Genomic DNA, 18,034 nt, shown 5'->3' on the forward strand with positions numbered 1-18,034 from the left:
CGAAAAACACTTTTTAGAAATAATAGAATAGATTTAAACATTGTGATTATTAGATACTGCTCCAATCACGTAATACTTTGCTAAAAGTTTGGGTTACAAGAACATTTTTTACCTCCTGGAAAATAAATGGACGAGTCCCATTGAGAAACCACTGAGTGTTCAGGTTGTTTAGTCTACTGATAATGGCTTGAATATCCCCCGGCCACATGTGTTTAGCAGCATCAAGTCTAAAGCCAGCCACACCGATGTCAATGAGCATGTTCAAATAGTTTGTAATACTAGAACGGACAGATTCATTTTCTAATGCCAAATCCAGAAGGTTCACTAGACGACAATCTCTGACCTGTGTAGAGAAAGTAGTGGGTAAAATTATTAAGGTGGATTCATGTTACCTTATGAAATATCTGGGTGCTGCCTGATTCTTATCGAAGAGCACTCAGACTCGTAGAGTCTCTTAGATCCATTCACATATCCGTGATAGTAAAAGATCCAAGAATGAAATCTGTGAAACTCAGAGCATGTCCTACCCTCATCTGATGTTGAGGATAAAATAAAATTATATATTGAGTGGGTCAGTTAATTGTCCAATATAAAACAAGGCAGCACACAGTCATTTGGATGCCCTCTAAGAAGTATAGTGTTATCATAGCCATTACTTGATTAAATGTTTTAGCTTAGTCTAGTTAAGTTTACTTTACATTTTAATGGTTCCAGGTTATCGATATCGTACCTGGTCTGCATCTCCATAGTCCTCAACGTTACCACTTCCAGTTTTACACTTATTTTCATTAAAGTCATGATGCGAGTATGGCACACCAGGAAAGCTTCTCTCATCCGTATTGTATGGACTTCCGCACGTGGAAGAATTCCCTTTTCCCACTCCTGCTCCACACATGTGGTTAATGACTGCATCTACATAAATATAAACCTGTGATATATCAAGAAAAGATGTCATCTTACAGATTTAATGTAACATTGTATTTAGGATAGGCTCATGCTGTACTAGAAGAATGCAGGCTACCATTATTAGCAGCTCGTGTTTGGCGATGGCCATAGCTCATGATAAGATGTGAGTCCATTCACCAACGTCAAGGTGATCTCATTGAACGGCTCCTATAAATACAGGCTTTATCTTGTTATTAGCCAGTAGTTCACACTAGGCAGTTAGTATAGGGACCCGTTCAATGAGATCACCTTGACGTTGGTGAATGGGCTCACATCTTTTGGCCAAATTTTGTGCTAAGTATCTCATATGTTTTTTCTAAATTCCAAAATCCATTATGCTATTCACACTTCATATATTTCGTATTTGATATGCCTTAATGCAATTGTTTACAAAGAATGCGGAGGGCACCATCAAATAAATAGAATTAAATAGTAGGGATCCAACCACAGTATGTCCAAATTACATGTATATCAAAAGAAGGAAGCCAAGAAGACATACACCAAAAGCAGCAAAAGCAGGGATCACCATAGAAAAATTATCAATTTTATTGCAAAGGATACACAAAAACACCAAACAGTGTTAAAAACATTTAAAATGAGCAACGGTTATTTTGACATAACCTGTAAACCTGGGAGCAGAGACAAGTCCTACATGACATCACACAATAATACATATGTAATGTGTGCAACAAGTCCACATAGTAGATATTATGTGTAAAATAAACTCAGCCCTGAAAAAACAATCTAAATGTATGCTATCACTAGGCACAATAATTTCAATGTGTCCACAATCATGTCCTGAGTGCATAAATAGATAGGTCAAATATGGGAAGAGCAAAGATCTAAGAGACACAAAATGTGTATAATAAACTCAGCCCAATACAACTCAATCTGTAATATTGCTAAATACATCACTTGCGTAAAAGATGAGAAAAGTGCATAGTGGGATTATAATACAACATATCAAGACAGGATATTGTGGCATCAAATATTAGCCTGGCATAATAACCTGTGGTATAAACCACTATATTAATCAAGTTCAATAGATGAGCAGAAGATATGGGGTTAAAGAGAGCTAAGACACTTGTCAATTGACTCATGCAAAAACCTCCCCCCATATACTTTACCACCCAGAGTAGCAGGCTGCTGAGATGATGACGGACATGCTCACTAAATGAAAGTGACCATTAAACACAGATAAGTGCAGGAGGACCAGGCATTGCTCCCATAACCCGACGCGTGTCGTCAAAAATGTGACTTCATCAGGGGCATAGTGAAGTGGTGGCTATTGTGAATCCACTGGGTTTAAATACACACAAAAATGACATTAAATCATAACAGCTGCGGGAACTCACCGCATGGAGGATGCTCCAGGTGCTGGGGTCTACTCCATGAAGAGGAAGCCACAAGGGCGCATGAGCTGAACTGGTGTCATGGAAACCATACATGCTGTATAGCGATAGTAAAGGCATGGGGCAGAAGAAGGAGTGATGACTCACAGTGGTTTTCATTACCGCGCCTGCGCAGTAGCACTGGAAGGTCCTGTCTCATTCCTTTAGAATGTGGTCATGTGACCTATTTTGGCAGGTCCTACAGCTGAAATATAGCGCTACTTAGACCATTGTATCCATAAAGTAAAGCCACTGAACTTTAATAGCGGCAATCTCACATATCCCAACATGGAGCAATTAGATTATTATTAGTTATAACGCTGCTTTAACAATTAACGATGCTCTAATAGATATCGACATAGAGAAGTTAGATTACTAGTCGTTATAAATAGCGGCGATCTAGTATGTATCAACATAAAGCAATTAATTTGCTGGTAGTTATAGTGCTTGATAGGTCTTTCCAATATTATCATATAGCGATGATCAAGGAGTGGACAAGCTCAAATTTACAGCAGCCTAATAGATTTATTTACTAGCTTAAGCATAATCCTATAGATATACATGGCTAAATTTAACACATAAAGATGCCAGGTTGAAAAATTGTCCAAAAGGGCTTATCAGGAAGGCGGAATACCACTCATTCACCAAAATCAAAAACAATGTCAAAGCTAAGTTTACTGAAAAAACACCACATTTATGCAGTATTAGTATAATCTAAAGCAGTTGTTTATAGTTCCATGAAAAATGTTATTTAGCACATATGAATAAATATCATAGTCCATAAATATCAGATTAAGGCTATGTGCCCACGTAGCGTTTTATTCCGGACACTAAAAACCGGACTCCTTCCCAGTAATCGCGCGTTTTTTTCCGCGCGATTTCACCGCGATTATGATCGCGATTTTGCAGCGATTTTCGCGTGCGATATTCAAGCACTTTCCAAGCGATTTGAAGCATCGCTTGGAAAGTGATTGATAGGTTGGTCACACTCATCAAACATAGTGTTTGACAAGTGTGACCAGGTTTTTACTATTGAGGCCGCCTATGCAGCATCAATAGTAAAAGATAGAATGTTAAAATGCTAAAAAAATTTTAAAAAAGCGGGGTATATTTACCTTCCGACGTCCCGCGCTGCCATCCCGGGCCTCAGCGTTCCCAGTAATGCCTTGCAAGACCTGTGATGACGTTGATCTCGCGTTACTATAGCGATCTCGCGAGACCGCTAGAGTCACTCGAGTCTAAATCATCATAGGGCCTTGCCGCAAGGCATTACTGGGAACGCTTAGGCCGGGAATGCAGAGCGGGACGTCGGAAGGTAAATATACCCTGATTTTTTATTTTTTATTCTTTTTTTTACAAGGGTATGGTGCCCAGGGCCTGGAGGACAGTCTCCTCTCCTCCACACCGTGGGTACCAACCGCACATGAGATGCTTAACTTCCCGCATGGTGGGCATAGCCACGGAAGTAAGCGATTCTCATGCATTCCTATGGGTGCGGAATCGCGGCAATTCTTTGCGATTCCGCACAATAGAATGAGCATGCTGCGATTTTTTCCACGATGCGATTCCGCCGCGGAAAAAAGCGCAGCATTAGCACAGCATGTGCGGAATGCCATAGGAATGCATGTGGGGCGTTCTGTACACGATTTTTAAACATTTTTGCAGCGTTTTCGTGCCGAAAATCGCAGCAAAAACGCTTAAAAATCGCTACGTGGGCACACAGCCTAAGGCTGTTTATAGAAATGAAGTGATTTCAATTCACATTTAAACCAATAGAGGCATGTGCCCATAGGCCGATAACTCCATCTATTATGACCCAACCCAAGTTGGTCAAATAGGTAAATTGAGGTAACAGCAGTCTAGTAGCCATATAAAAAGATAGAGTACACTTATATTGGCATACATGATGAAATTTGGAGCACAGAATGCCACATTGAGCTGTCAAGACAAACACATCCAGAAAGTCATAAATCTTTTTTATTATTCAACAGGGGCAAATATTCGCCCCCTCTAAAGAGTATAGATATCAATTACTAAGCTCCATGAAGAGTCCCAATAGTTAAAGGCGTCAATTCAAGATATAAGGCAAAGTACTATTGGTCCACACTAACGCATATTATGGCATAAATGTACCAAATTAAAGTACCCAAAAGGGACAGTCAATACAGTAATACGATGTGTTTTTAGACCACATTTAGTCCACTAAGGGTATGAGAACACCGGCTGATGAGTCCATCTATTATAACCAAGTATCATTGGTCAAATAGGTAAGTGGCAGTAACCAGATAAACATGCAGAAAATAGGGCATAATTATGTTCATGCACATAGTGAAATTTGACGCATATAAATGCCACAACAGAGAAGATTCATCCAAAGGATGATGCATTCCTTGGTCACCAAAAGTCCAGCTACACCCATTTCAACAAGTGAATTCAACACTTACGCCATGTCGGCAAAGTATAAGACGTTTATTTGCAGTGCACGACTAAAAGCTGATGCTGTGAGTATTGTAGCATATAAATACTAGATTCAGATACCCAACAGGGGACTAGCCACAAAATTGGTGTGATCTTAATTCACACCTAGTTTGTTATAGACATGTATTCACCAAGTCCATGAAGGGATAATATTATCTATGAGTTCTATACAGAAATCCAATAAGTATAGACAATAACATTGTAGTTTAAAGAATTCACTTATAGACATAGTCATACTAATGCACAGAGGTGGATTTAAAGCATGTAGATGTTCCATTAGGGTGCCGTAAGAAAAGAATAGTCAAGGTGGTGTAATTGCTATTCGTTAAAGGCATATAATCATCACATCTAAGGGAAGGGTCTGTCAGTCTATGAATTCCATCAAGAGTCCTGATAACAAATGTCCATTGGGACGTGATGGAAAAGTCAAACACAGTAAGTTATCATTATAGATATCAAATATCCTCAGAGAAGGAGAAAAAAATGAAGTAACTACCTACTTGTATAAATGCATTATATATAGACTGAATATGTAAGGTTCTTCGATCTTAAGATACCTATAGGTAGTAGGAAAGTACCATCTTATGATCATCCCAACGGGAAGACACATATGTATTGTAGTAACCTGCCAGCCAATACAAGCGTAAAAATAGTGGCTTAATGCTTTCATACGTTACTCCAAAATGATAAGTCTATAGCCCAACCCAAATGGTCTAAACCACAGATAGTTTAATTGCATTCCACATCATAAACCGGTGGAAGAGTTGTATGGCCAAAGGGACATTTATTATATAGTTGAAAATGAGGGAAGACGTATCAAATCAAACCACCAATATTCAATATGTAGAATGCCCATAAAGTAAAAGGGCCATATTTGATGCCAACAATACAAAAGAGGAAAGGTACAAGGAGGGTAAGCTAATTATCATCCAGAGTGCCTAACCCATATTTGATGCCAGCAACAACCAGATGTAGAAAAATTCGGGAAAGGTATAAATAGATCTAAAGGTAGCGTCATCTTATACCTTTCTAATAGTAATAGTAGGAAACAAAAGACAATAGCTAGGAATTCAAAATGGAACACAAATCCAGATGGTCATGTAGGTTCAAATAATTATAGCTGCTTGTATAAGCCGGAGAATAGTAGTTTCTCATTTATGCCCAGCCGGGCAATGCTATGTAAATAAAAAATCCATTTAGATTAGCATCTTAGGAGTTTGGGGATGATATTTCCCCCTCTAATGTTGGTGTGGACTAATTCAAGGCCCATAACTTTTATTCCCTTTGTGCTGCTCCCATGTGAGTCCAAAAAATGGGCTGCAACAGAAGAAATTGCTTTATTTTTCTCACGATCCCTTTTGGCGGTGGAGATGTTAGATAGATGTTGCTGAACACGTTTTCTTAGCTCCTGGGTTGTTTGGCCCACATATGGTTTTGGACAGCCACCGATCAAAAGATATACCAGATTTCTGGACCTACAATTAAAAAAGAATTTAGGTCTAATTGGAGCATATACCGTAGGGATGGAATAGCCATCTTGCGAAATCATATATTGGCATACGTTGCACCCCCCCACATGCATAAGTGCCATATACTCTCGTATCCCTCCCAGTATGGGCTTTTGGTCTCTGATAGTGGCTGTGGCACAGCTGATCTTTTAAGTTTTGTGCACATCTAGCCACCATTCTAGGGGTTGGTGAAATAAAATTTGAGAGTCTAGGCTCATCTAACAGAATGTTCCAGTTGTTAGAGAGAATTTTGTGGACATCAGTCCTCTGATTGTTGAATGTCGTGATTATAGCATGATCCATCCTAGTGTCACGTACCCGTCTCTGTAGTAGAGCTGATCTCTCCACACTGCTGGCATGTTGATAGGCTTTTATTACTACTTTTTTTGGGTAGTTCCTATTTGTAAAACGGAAGGAGAGATCCTTAGCGTAATGACGAAAGTCTTCCAGAGAACTACAATTCCTATGGCGTCTCAAAAACTGACCTTTTGGAATTCCATCTCTAAGATGTCTTGGGTGGAAGCTGTCGCAATGTAGGAGACTGTTGGTCGCAGTTGCCTTACGATAAAGGCAGGACTTGATCTTCTTCCCTTGACAATGAGCTTGATGTCGAGGAAGTCTAGTGAAGTCTCTGAGAACGTAGAAGTCAATTTAATGTTGAGAGAATTACTATTTAAATCCCCAACAAACTGTTTACACTCATCCAAAGTACCAGTCCAGATTAAAAGGACGTTGTCAATGTAACGTCTCCAAGAAAAGACTTTCTCGGAGAAAAATGGATGCTTAATGACCACTAACTCCTCCCACCAGCCCAAAAATAGGTTCGCATATGAGGGCGCACATCTCGCCCCCATAGCTGTACCTGAGATCTGCCTATAAAACTTTCTGTCAAAAGTGAAGTAATTTTTGTCCAAGACAAAGTATAACAATTCTAGGAGAAATTTGCTATGCTTACCATCAGCCATAGGTTGCTTTTCGAGAAAAAAGAAAACGTCTTCTATTCCATGGTAATGTGCGATGTTCGTATATAAAGACTCCACGTCTAGACCAACCAAGATGGTATTCTCCGGGATAATGAGCTCCTCCAAAAAGGACATGAGATGTGCCAAGTCCCTAATGAAAGAATTCAAGGAAGAGGCCAATGGTTGGAGAAAGTGAGCAATGTATATGCAGGGCTGCTCCATCAAGCCCCCAATACCTGACACTATTGGCCTACCTGGAGGGTTTGTAGGCGACTTATGCACCTTCGGTAGAATATAGAATGTTGGAGTCACCGGATGGTGAGTGGTCAAAAAATCAGCTTCTTTCTTATTTAGGACATTACTATCAAACGCTCTCCATATCAATTGATCAATCCTATCCTTGAAAATATCGGTGGGGTCTGAGGGTAGAGTCAAATAATGATTAGTGTTATTAAGATGTTTGAACACCTCGCTAGTATACATCTCATGGGGCCCGAGCACGATGTTGCCGCCCTTATCAGCTTCTCTTATAATGAACTCATTATTATCCCGTAAATTTCTTAGGGCCTTTTTTTGCTCAAGGTTTAGATTGCCTTGCCTATTTTTATCCAACTTCAATTTATCTAAATCTCTACAGACACTGTCGAAAAAAATCTGTATTACCGGAAACAATGACAGCGAAGGAGATGCCTCTGAAGGGGATCTTCTTGTAAATCTTCTATCATCTGAAGGGCATTCATTCTCTTGCAGGAGTTCAAGTAATTCTCTAAATACTTGCTTTTCATTATCCGGAAAGGAGTCCACAAAAGATGGCTGATGGTGGAGGAGTTTAAAAGTCATCTGTCGGCAAAACAAATAGAGATTTTTCACCAGAATGAATTTGTTCAAAATATTTGTGGGAGCAAAAGTGAGGCCTCTGGAAAGTACAGATATTTCAATGTCTGAAAGGACATAAGAGGAAAGGTTTAAAATTTGAAGGTTACCTGATGGGGGCGGACTGCCAGAGAGGTGATATGAATTTAACACCTCCGATTGTACCTGGTTTCCCTCTGATGTAATGGGGACCAGTTCTTGCAGTTCCTGCCTTTTCTCTTTAGAGTTGTGCTTTTTCCGTCTCCCCCTCCTCCCCCTTCTACATCGCTGGGTTCTGAGGACAAAAAAAATCGCTTGACGATAATTCATATCTTGATGTAGATTCGCCAGTGCCAATATTGGTACTAGTATTTTTGGGTTCCATCCTGGTCTATTCCCATGATGGGTCCATTTGTATGCCTGATTTTTATTAAAGTCTGATAGATCATGATGAAATTTCCTTTTCTTCCCATTAATAATCTCTTTTTCAAATTGATCTATAATGCCCTTCAGTTTTTGGTAAAAGGGATTGACCAAAGTTTCCATATCAAATTTCTTGATCTTATCCTCACAAATTTTGATATCTTCCTTAATTTTGCCTAAAAGGGCTTGGTCATGTTCAATGAGCAGATCCATCAGAATTGTTGAGCATTTTAATAAGCCAGTCTCCCAAGTGTTACGAATATCCCCCGAGACCTCCCAGGCAGGGAAGATCTGGACCCGTAAGTCCCTAGGTACCAGACCCGCCTTTTTATATCCCTCCAGACTCCTAACGTTCCACCAAACCCTAGTTAGGGATTTGTGCAGGTTTATAGCTTCCAAAGACAATGTCTGAAGATCTGGATTACTATTAGTACTACCATCACTAGCAGAAGGTCCAGATTCAAAAACACCTTGTGCGCTTTTACTCCATGCAGATTCTCTCGCTGCAAAATCCATATTCAAATAGAGGAATAATAAACAATAAAAAACTATGTAAATCTATAGTTGGATGTAGGTGGATGTGCCAACACTCCAGAAACAATGGTCTATAAAGAGACCCTTGACATAAGTACACTGTTTACAAAGAATGCGGAGAGAACCATCAAATAAATAGAATTAAATAGTAGGGATCCAACCACAGTATGTCCAAATTACATGTATATCAAAAGAAGGAAGCCAAGAAGACATACACCAAAAGCAGGGATCACCATAGAAAAATTATCAATTTCATTGCATAGGATACACAAAAACACCAAACAGTGTTAAAAACATTTAAAATGAGCAATGGTTATTTTGACATAACCTGTAAACCTGAGAGCAGTGACAAGTCCTACATGACATCACACAATAATACATATGTAATGTGTGCAACAAGTCCACATAGTAGATATTATGTGTAAAATAAACTCAGCCCTGAAAAAACAATGTATGCTATCACTAGGCACAATAAATTTCAATGTGTCCACAATCATGTCCTGAGTGCATAAATAGATAGGTCAGTATGGGAAGAGCAAAGATGTAAGAGGCACAAAATGTGTATAATAAAATGAGCCCAATACAACTCAATCTGTAATATTGCTAAATACATCACTTGCGTAAAAGATGAGAAAGGTGCATAGTGGGATTATAATACAACATATCAAGACAGGGTATTGTGGCATCAAATATTAGCCTGGCATAATAACCTGTGGTATAAACCACTATATTAATCAAGTTCAATAGATGAGCAGAAGATATGGGGTTAAAGAGAGCTAAGACACTTGTCAATTGACTCATGCAAAAACCTCCCCCCATATACTTTACCACCCAGAGTAGCAGGCTGCTGAGATGATGACGGACATGCTCACTAAATGAAAGTGACCATTAAACACAGATAAGTGCAGGAGGACCAGGCATTGCTCCCATAACCCGACGCGTGTCGTCACAAATGTGACTTCATAAGGGGCATAGTGAAGTGGTGGCTATTGTGAATCCACTGGGTTTACATACACACAGAAATGACATTTAGGCTGTGTGCCCACGTAGCGATTTTTAAGTGTTTTTGCCGCGATTTTCGGCGTGAAAACGCTGCGAAAACGTTTAAAAATCGTGTACAGAACGCCCCCCATGCATTCCTATGGCATTCCGCACATGCTGTGCTAATGCTGCGCTTTTTTCCGCGGCGGAATTGCATCGTGGAAAAAATCGCAGCATGCTCATTCTTTTGTGCGGAATCGCAAAGAATTGCCGCGATTCCGCACCCATAGGAAAGCATGAGAATCGCTTACTTCCCGTATGTGGCTATGCCCACCATGCGGGAAGTTAAGCGTCTCATGTGCGATTGGTACCCACGGTGTGGAGGAGAGGAGACTGTCCTCCAGGCCCTGGGTACCATCCCCCTGTAAAAAAAAGAATAAAAAATAAAAAATCGGGGTATATTTACCTTCCGGTGTCCCGCGCTGCATTCCCGGCCTAAGCGTTCCCAGTAATGCCTTGCGGCAAGGCCCTGTAATGACGTAGTCTCGCGTGACTCTAGCGGTCTCGCGAGATCGCTATAGCAACGCGAGACTACGTCATCACAGGTCTCGCAAGGCATTACTGGGAACTCTGAGGCCCAGGATGGCAGCGCGGGACGTCGGAAGGTAAATATACCCCGATTTTTTATTTTTTTATCATTTTTAACATTCTATCTTTTACTATTGAGGCCGCATAGGCGGCCTCAATAGTAAAAACCTGGTCACACTTGTCAAACACTATGTTTGACGAGTGTGACCAACCTGTCAATCACTTTCCAAGCGATGCTTCAAATCGCTTGGAAGGTGCTTGAATATCGCACGTGAAAATCGAGGCAAAATCGCGATCATAATCGCGGTAAAATCGCGGTGAAATCGTGCGGGAAAAAAACGCGCGATTTCTGGGAAGGAGTCCGGTTTTTTGTGAGCGTTTTAAAACGCTACGTGGGCACATAGCCTAAATCATAACTGCTGCGGGAACTCACCGCTTGGAGGACGCTCCAGGTGCTGGGGTCTACTCCCTGAAGCGGAAGCCACAAGGGCGCATGAGCTGAACTGGTGTCATGGAAACCATACACGCTGTATAGCGATAGTAAAGGCACGGGGCAGAAGAAGGAGTGATGACTCACAATGAAATAAAATTGATAATTTTTCTATGGTGATCCTTGCTTTTGGGGTATGTCTTCTTGGCTTTCTGCCTTAATGCCATTGAGTGCAACCATTTCCTTATTTTTGATATGTAAGCTGTTTTTTGGTATGCACCTATTCAGACTAGGATGTGCCGTCAGTTTTTTCTGTCATAGCTCATGATAAACACAAGCTAAAAGAAATCTCAAGAATATAAAAGGTCCAAATGTGCAACCAACATTAGGCTTCTAATGCGATTACAAGAAAACTTTGCAGCAAGCCTGCGTTAGCCTTAATTTAAAAAAATGTGATTTATGACAAGGTATATAGGGTAATATTAACTGGTTCCTTTCTTCTGTTTCCTTTCTGCCATTGATTCAGTTTTAAGCCCCTGTCCATTTTGTAATAAAATAGTCACATTGCTTCTCAGATGACTTTGTGCCTTGGAAGTCTGAGACGCGCCCCTTGACATCTGATTGGTTAGTGCTGCTTAGGTGAGCTGCTGAAGCAATTTTAGGGGAATTTGGGAAAGAAACACTTGGAAACAATTGCCTACCAAGACTATGGCTGGGAATCGGGACAGATGAGCATATGAAAAAACGTCCCAGCTTCATACAGAAAAGTCGCACAGTTTTCAGCTGAGTCTCAACTGATTTTCATCTGATTTTCATTCAATTGTCATCTATGTGCCATCTGTGTGTCCGTTTTTTTTACGTCCAGGTGATATTCATGTGATTTCTGTGTGTCATCCATTTTCATGCATTTATATTCACAAATAACATGGTCAAATGCCATTTTCTAGGTTAATACTGGAAATGTATCCATGAAAGTAGATGCACACCGATAGTTTTTTTTTTCCTGAATGGACGAATCTCTTCTAAGACTTGGAAGAGAATAGTGCCTGTTGCAATTTCTGTTAGGCTATGGGCCCACGTAGCATTTTAAAACGCACAATGAAAACCGGACTCCTTCCCAGAAATCGCGCGTTTTTTTCTGCGCGATTTCACCGCGATTTTACCGCGATTCTGTTCTCGATTTTGCTGCGATTTTCTCAAGCACTTTCCAAGCGATTTGAAGCATCGCTTGGAAAGTGATTGACAGGTTGGTCACACTCGTCAAACATAGTGTTTGACAATTGTGACCAGCTTTTTACTATTGAGGCCGCCTATGCGGCATCAGTAGTAAAAGATAAAATGTTAAAAATGATAAAAAAATAAAAAATCGGGGTATATTTACCTTCCGACGTCCCGCACTGCCATCCCGGACCTCAGCGTTCCCAGCGATGCCTTGCGAGACCTGTGATGACGTTGGTCTCGCGTTACTATAGCGATCTCGCGAGACCGCTAGAGTCACGCGAGACTACGTCATCACAGGACCTTGCCGCAAGGCATTACAGGGAACGCTTAGGCCGGGAATGCAGCACGGGACGTTGGAAGGTAAATATACCCCGATTTTTTATTTTTTATTCTTTTTTTTACAGGGGTATGGTACCCAGGGCCTGGAGGGCAGTCTCCTCTCCTCCATACCGTGGGTACCAACCGCACATGAGACTCTTAACTTCCCGCATGGTGGGCATAGCCACATGCGGGAAGTAAGCGATTCTCATGCATTCCTATGGGTGCGGAATCGCGGCAATACTTTCAGATTCTGCACAAAAGAATGATCATGCTGCGATTTTTTCCGCGATGCGATTCCACCGCGGAAAAAAGCGCAGCATTAGCACAGCATGTGCAGAATGCCATAGGAATGCATGGGGCGTGTCATGTATAAGATTTTTACACGTTTTCGCGCCGAAAATCACGGCAAAAGCGCTTAAAAATCGCATCGTGGGCACACAGCCTTACAGGGACACTTTATTCTATTTTTAAAATATTGTTATCGAAAAAGCCTTACTGAGTTATATTAGTCACTGTGCTGTCTGATATTTACTTACACAGCATACGTCCATATCATATGCTTGTCTGAACGAGCCATTGGCCCTAGTGAGATAGGAAGCGGTGACAGTGACTAAAAAAGTGGAACCCTTGAGATTCGGGGAACCATGACATAGAGATGAATCTGTTATTCACTAAAAGCATTTATCAAAAACTGGTTTAGTTGCCATAAAATCAGCTTTCATTTATTAGAACTCATTGATAGTGTTGAGCGATACCATCTGACATTGAAAAATATCGGATAGGATTGGATCGGCCGATATCCAAAAAGTATTGGGTATCGCCGATTCCGATCCCGGAAGTCCCATTCAAGTCAATGGAACAGAAATATCGGAATTAGAAAAAGCCCTTTCTTTCCTTGTAGGTTAATTCTACAAGAAGAAAAACAACTAATAATAATGTAGAATGTATTGTGGGAGGTGTAGGAGACATTAAAGCCATAGAGGTTTAGCCCAATCAAATAGAAATAGCAGGAATTATTTTTTTTTTTTAAAGACGTTCTGAGTTACAAAGATATTGACTATGTTAACCTCTTTTATATTTTGTCAGATATGTATGTTTCACTACTTCCACGCTCTTCACCTTCTTTTTTACTTCTCCCACAATTTCTCCTTCACCATCCTCAGCTGCAGCATCTTTTTCATAAACTTCTTCACATTATTCATCTTTTTCTTCACCTTCTTCCTATTATTCTTTTTTTTTTAGATTCTTCATATTCTTCTTATTCAACTATTATTCTTCTTCATATTCTACTTCTTCATCTTCTTCCTTCTTCTTCATCATATTCTTATTTGTGACAGGCATTCCTGTAGTTGTTATCTATAAAAGTTTGAAGATTACACCTTCCGTTCTGCCTGTCACAAAAGACTTACAACAGGATTTGTCCGCATTCAGTTTGGCCTGCAGCAGCAGGCATTTTCCAGGGGCACCACGAGGAGGAACAGACTCACCCCCATACACTGCTTAGTCTTCTTCTGCTTATAATTTAGATAATATCATTTGCTCTGATTTTTAGTCTTATGCTTAATGTTCTTCTGCTTTTGGTTTTTCAGCTTCTTGGTCTTCTGTCTCTTGTTGTTCTGCATCTTGGTGGTTGTCTTCATGTTCTTTGTCCTCTTGGTCATCTTCTTCAGGGTCATCTTTTTGGTCTTCTTTGGTGTGGTCTTCAGGGTCATTGTCAGGGAGATCCAGAGTGAGAACCAAAAACCATTTCCACAAGCTCGAACTTGGAAAAGTAGCAGAAGGTACAAGAAGGCTGAGGAACTGCTGAGTACCAGCTGATGGTACTGGAACCCGGATGCTTAGCAGAAGGAACAAGAGCAAATGGAACTAGCGAGGACCAGCTGACGGTGCTGGAACCCGGAGGGGCAGCATAAGGAACAAGAGCCAATGGAAAAACTGTGTACCAGCTGACGGTGCTGGAACACGGTTACTAAGCAGGAGGTACCTGTGCTACAAAGCACTACCGAGGACCAGCAGACGTTTCTAGAACTTGGATACCGAGAAGGAGGCACCTAGGCCAAAGGCACTGCTGAGAACCAGCTGACGGTGCTGCAACCCGGATGGGTAGCAGAAGCAGCAAGAGCAAATGGAACTAGCGAGGACCAGCTGATGGTGCTGGAACCTGGAGGGGCAGCAGAAGGAACAAGAGCCAATGGCACAACCGTGGACCAGCTGACGGTGCTGGAACACGGTTACTAAGTAGGAGGTACCTGTGCAACAAAGCACTACCAAGGACCAGCAGACGTTGCTGGAACTTGGGTACCGAGAAGGAGGCACCTCGGCCAAAGGCACTGCCAAGAACCAGCTGATGGTGCTGGAACCCGGATGGGTAGCAGAAGCTACAATAGTCAATGGAACTACCGAGAACCAGCTGACGGTGCTGGAACCCTGAGGGGCAGTAGAAAGAACAAGAGCCAATGGCACAACCGTGGACCAGCTGACGGTGCTGGAACACGGTTTCTAAGCAGGAGGTACCTGTGCTAAAAAGCACTACCAAGAACCAGCAGACGTTGCTGGAACTCGGATACCGAGAAGGAGGCACCTCGGCCAAAGGCACTGCCGAGAACCAGCTGATGGTGCTGGAACCCGGATGGGTAGCAGAAGCTACAATAGTCAATGGAACTACTTGAGAACCAGCTGATGGTGCTGGAACCCGGAGGGGCAGCATAAGGAACAAGAGCCAATGGCACAACCGTGGACCAGCTGACGGTGCTGGAACACGGTTACTAAGCAGGAGGTAGCTGTTCTACAAAGCACTACCAAGGACCAGCAGACGTTGCTGGAACTCGAATACCGAGAAGGAGGCACCTCGGCCAAAGGCACTGCTGAGAGCCAGCTCACGGTGCTGGAACCCGGATGGGTAGCAGAAGGTACCCATAATAAACAAAGTTGCAAGGCCATGAGCAGGCTGCAGTTACCGAAACCCACAGTCCAACAGGGGGTACTACGGAACCAACCTTTATTACCAGAACCCGCAGCCCACATAGGAAGCACCTAAACTGCAGGCACCATAGACTCGGCTAACCCCACCACAACACGATAGGACAATGTATTGGTGGCAAAGTGACGTTGACACTCCCCGGAAACAGCAGGTATGCTGGAAACAGGCTGGGCAGGAGGGAGTACCCATGCCAAAGACACTTCTGAGCAGCAACTGACTGTGTTGAAGCCCAGGATCATTTATGGAGCAGGCTGAGGCCTACTTGGAGCAAGTAGAAAATAAGATGTAGTGTGATTTTGGAGGCAGCAGGAGACTTTGTCGTCCACACAGCAGGGGAGCAGCTGGCGTTACTGAACCCCACTAACACAGGAGCTAGTGTTTCTCTCTATGCGGACGGCACTTCCAAGCATCAACTGACTGTGTTGAAGCCCAGGATCAATCATGGAGCAGGCTGAAGCCTACTTGGAGCAAGTAGAAAATAAGAAGTAGTGTGATTTTGGAAGCAGCAGGAGACTTTGTCGTCCACACAGCAGGGGAGCAGCTGGCATTACTGAACCCCACTAACACAGGAGCTAGTGTGTTTTTCTCTGTGAAGACGGCACTTCTGAACACCAACTGGCGTTGTTGGAGCCCAGGATCAAGCATGGAGCAGGCTGAGGCCTGCTGTTTTTTGAATGTGGAAGCAGCAGGAGACATTGCCGTCCACACAGCAGGGGAACAGCTGATGTTACTGAACCCCACTAACACAGGAGCTAGTGTGTTTTTCTCTGTGAAGATGGCACTTCTGAACACCAACTGGCATTGTTGGAGCCCAGGATCAAGCATGGAGTAGGCTGAGGCCTGCTGTTTTTTGAATGTGGAGGCAGCAGGAGACATTGCCGTCCACACAGCAGGGGAACAGCTGACGTTACTGAACCCCACTAACACAGGAGCTACTGTGTTTTTCTCTGTGAAGACAGCACTTCTGAACACCAACTGGCATTGTTGGAGCCCAGGATCAAGCATGGAGCAGGCTGAGGCCTGCTGTTTTTTGAATGTGGAGGCAGCAGGAGACATTGCCGTCCACACAGCAGGGGAACAGCTGATGTTACTGAACCCCACTAACACAGGAGCTACTGTTTTTCTCTGTGCGGACAGCACTTCCGAGCGACAACTGGCTGTGTTGAAGCCCAGGATCAATCATGCAGCAGGCAGAGGCCAACTTGCAGCAAGTTTTATATAGGTTGTAGACTACTACTGATTGTAACCATGCTCCACTATGGCCTGTGGCTCCACTGTCTCTAGTATTTCCCCTGGCCTCCAACCCCACCAGTTACTGCTCTGAAGTGGCGTCTGCACAATCCACACTTGTTCCTGTGTTGCTGGGGCTCAGTCACGTCAGTAGATCCCCTGATGTGTGTCCGGCAAGGTCTCCTGCTCTGTCCACATTCCCACTACTAGTAATGGGAATGGCAAATTCTGGCGAGATCCAGGCCTTGTTCATTTTCAGAAAAGTAAGCCAGTCAACGTTATCGGAGGATAGTCGCATGCGACAGTCTGTTAGTACACCACCTGCGGCACTAAAGACGCGTTCCGATAATACACTGGCAGCAGGGCAAGCCAGCACCTCCAATGCATACTGGCTAAGCTCTGGCCATGTATCCAGCTTAGAGACCCAAAACTTGAAGGGGGAAGAGCCATCTGGGAATACACTGACAGGGCAAGACATGTAGTCTGTCACCATCTGACGGAAAGTTGCCTCCTGCTGACTGGAGCAGTCTGTGATGGTGTAGACATTTGTGGCGGACACACAAAACTTTGCCACAATTGGGCCATACTGGTCTTGCCTTGTGCTAAGGCGCTGCCTCTGCTCCCTCTTTGTGCAGAGCTTCCTCCACTGCCTCGATGCACAGAGCTGCTTTGTAAAGCACTAGCAGCACTGCTGTTGGGTGGAATGGAGAACATGATGGACTGCACCAGTGTGTCTTGGTACTCCCGCATTTTATGCTCCCAGTTCAACGGTGGTATGAGGCTTTGTAAGTTGTCCCGGTAGCGAGGATCTAGGAGGGTGTACACCCAATAATCAGCTGTGTTGAGAATGTGGTCGATGCAGCGGTCGTTTTTCAGGCACTGCAGCATGAAATCAACCATGTGCTGCAGACTCCCAACTGCCAAAGAAATGCTGTCCCCTGCTTGAGGCGTCATCTCTGCCTGCTCTGTATCACCCCACCCTCGCTCTACATACTGATTAGAGCATAGTGTACCTCCCTCCTCTGGAGAGATGTCTTCCTCCTCCATTGACTCCTCCTCATCCTCCTCACAAAGTGTCCCCTGCCTAGGCCTTTGTGAGGAACCACGTAGCGCAGACTGTCCTGAAGCAGATGGCATTTGTGACTCCTCATCCTCCACCTCTTCCAAAACCTCCTCCCTTAGTGCTTGCA

At 42.9% G+C, this 18,034-nt stretch overlaps 1 protein-coding gene across 2 annotated transcripts in view; it reads right to left on the reverse strand.

The window, feature by feature from the left end:
* Positions 1–18,034, reverse strand: part of LOC141085984 (pancreatic alpha-amylase-like) — a 138,947-nt gene that overhangs the window by 31,832 nt on the left and 89,081 nt on the right. For both annotated transcript variants that reach the window (XM_073571701.1, XM_073571702.1), the window contains exons 3-4: positions 731–928; positions 113–343 (exon numbers count right to left, since the gene is read on the reverse strand). In XM_073571701.1, the coding sequence (XP_073427802.1) occupies positions 113–343; positions 731–928 (429 nt within the window). The remainder of the gene's footprint in view (positions 1–112; positions 344–730; positions 929–18,034) is intronic.

This window comes from Dendrobates tinctorius, unplaced genomic scaffold (genome assembly GCF_039654945.1).
Source record: "Dendrobates tinctorius isolate UK_male_01 unplaced genomic scaffold, ASM3965494v1 ptg000029l, whole genome shotgun sequence".
Lineage (NCBI taxonomy): Eukaryota > Metazoa > Chordata > Amphibia > Anura > Dendrobatidae > Dendrobates > Dendrobates tinctorius.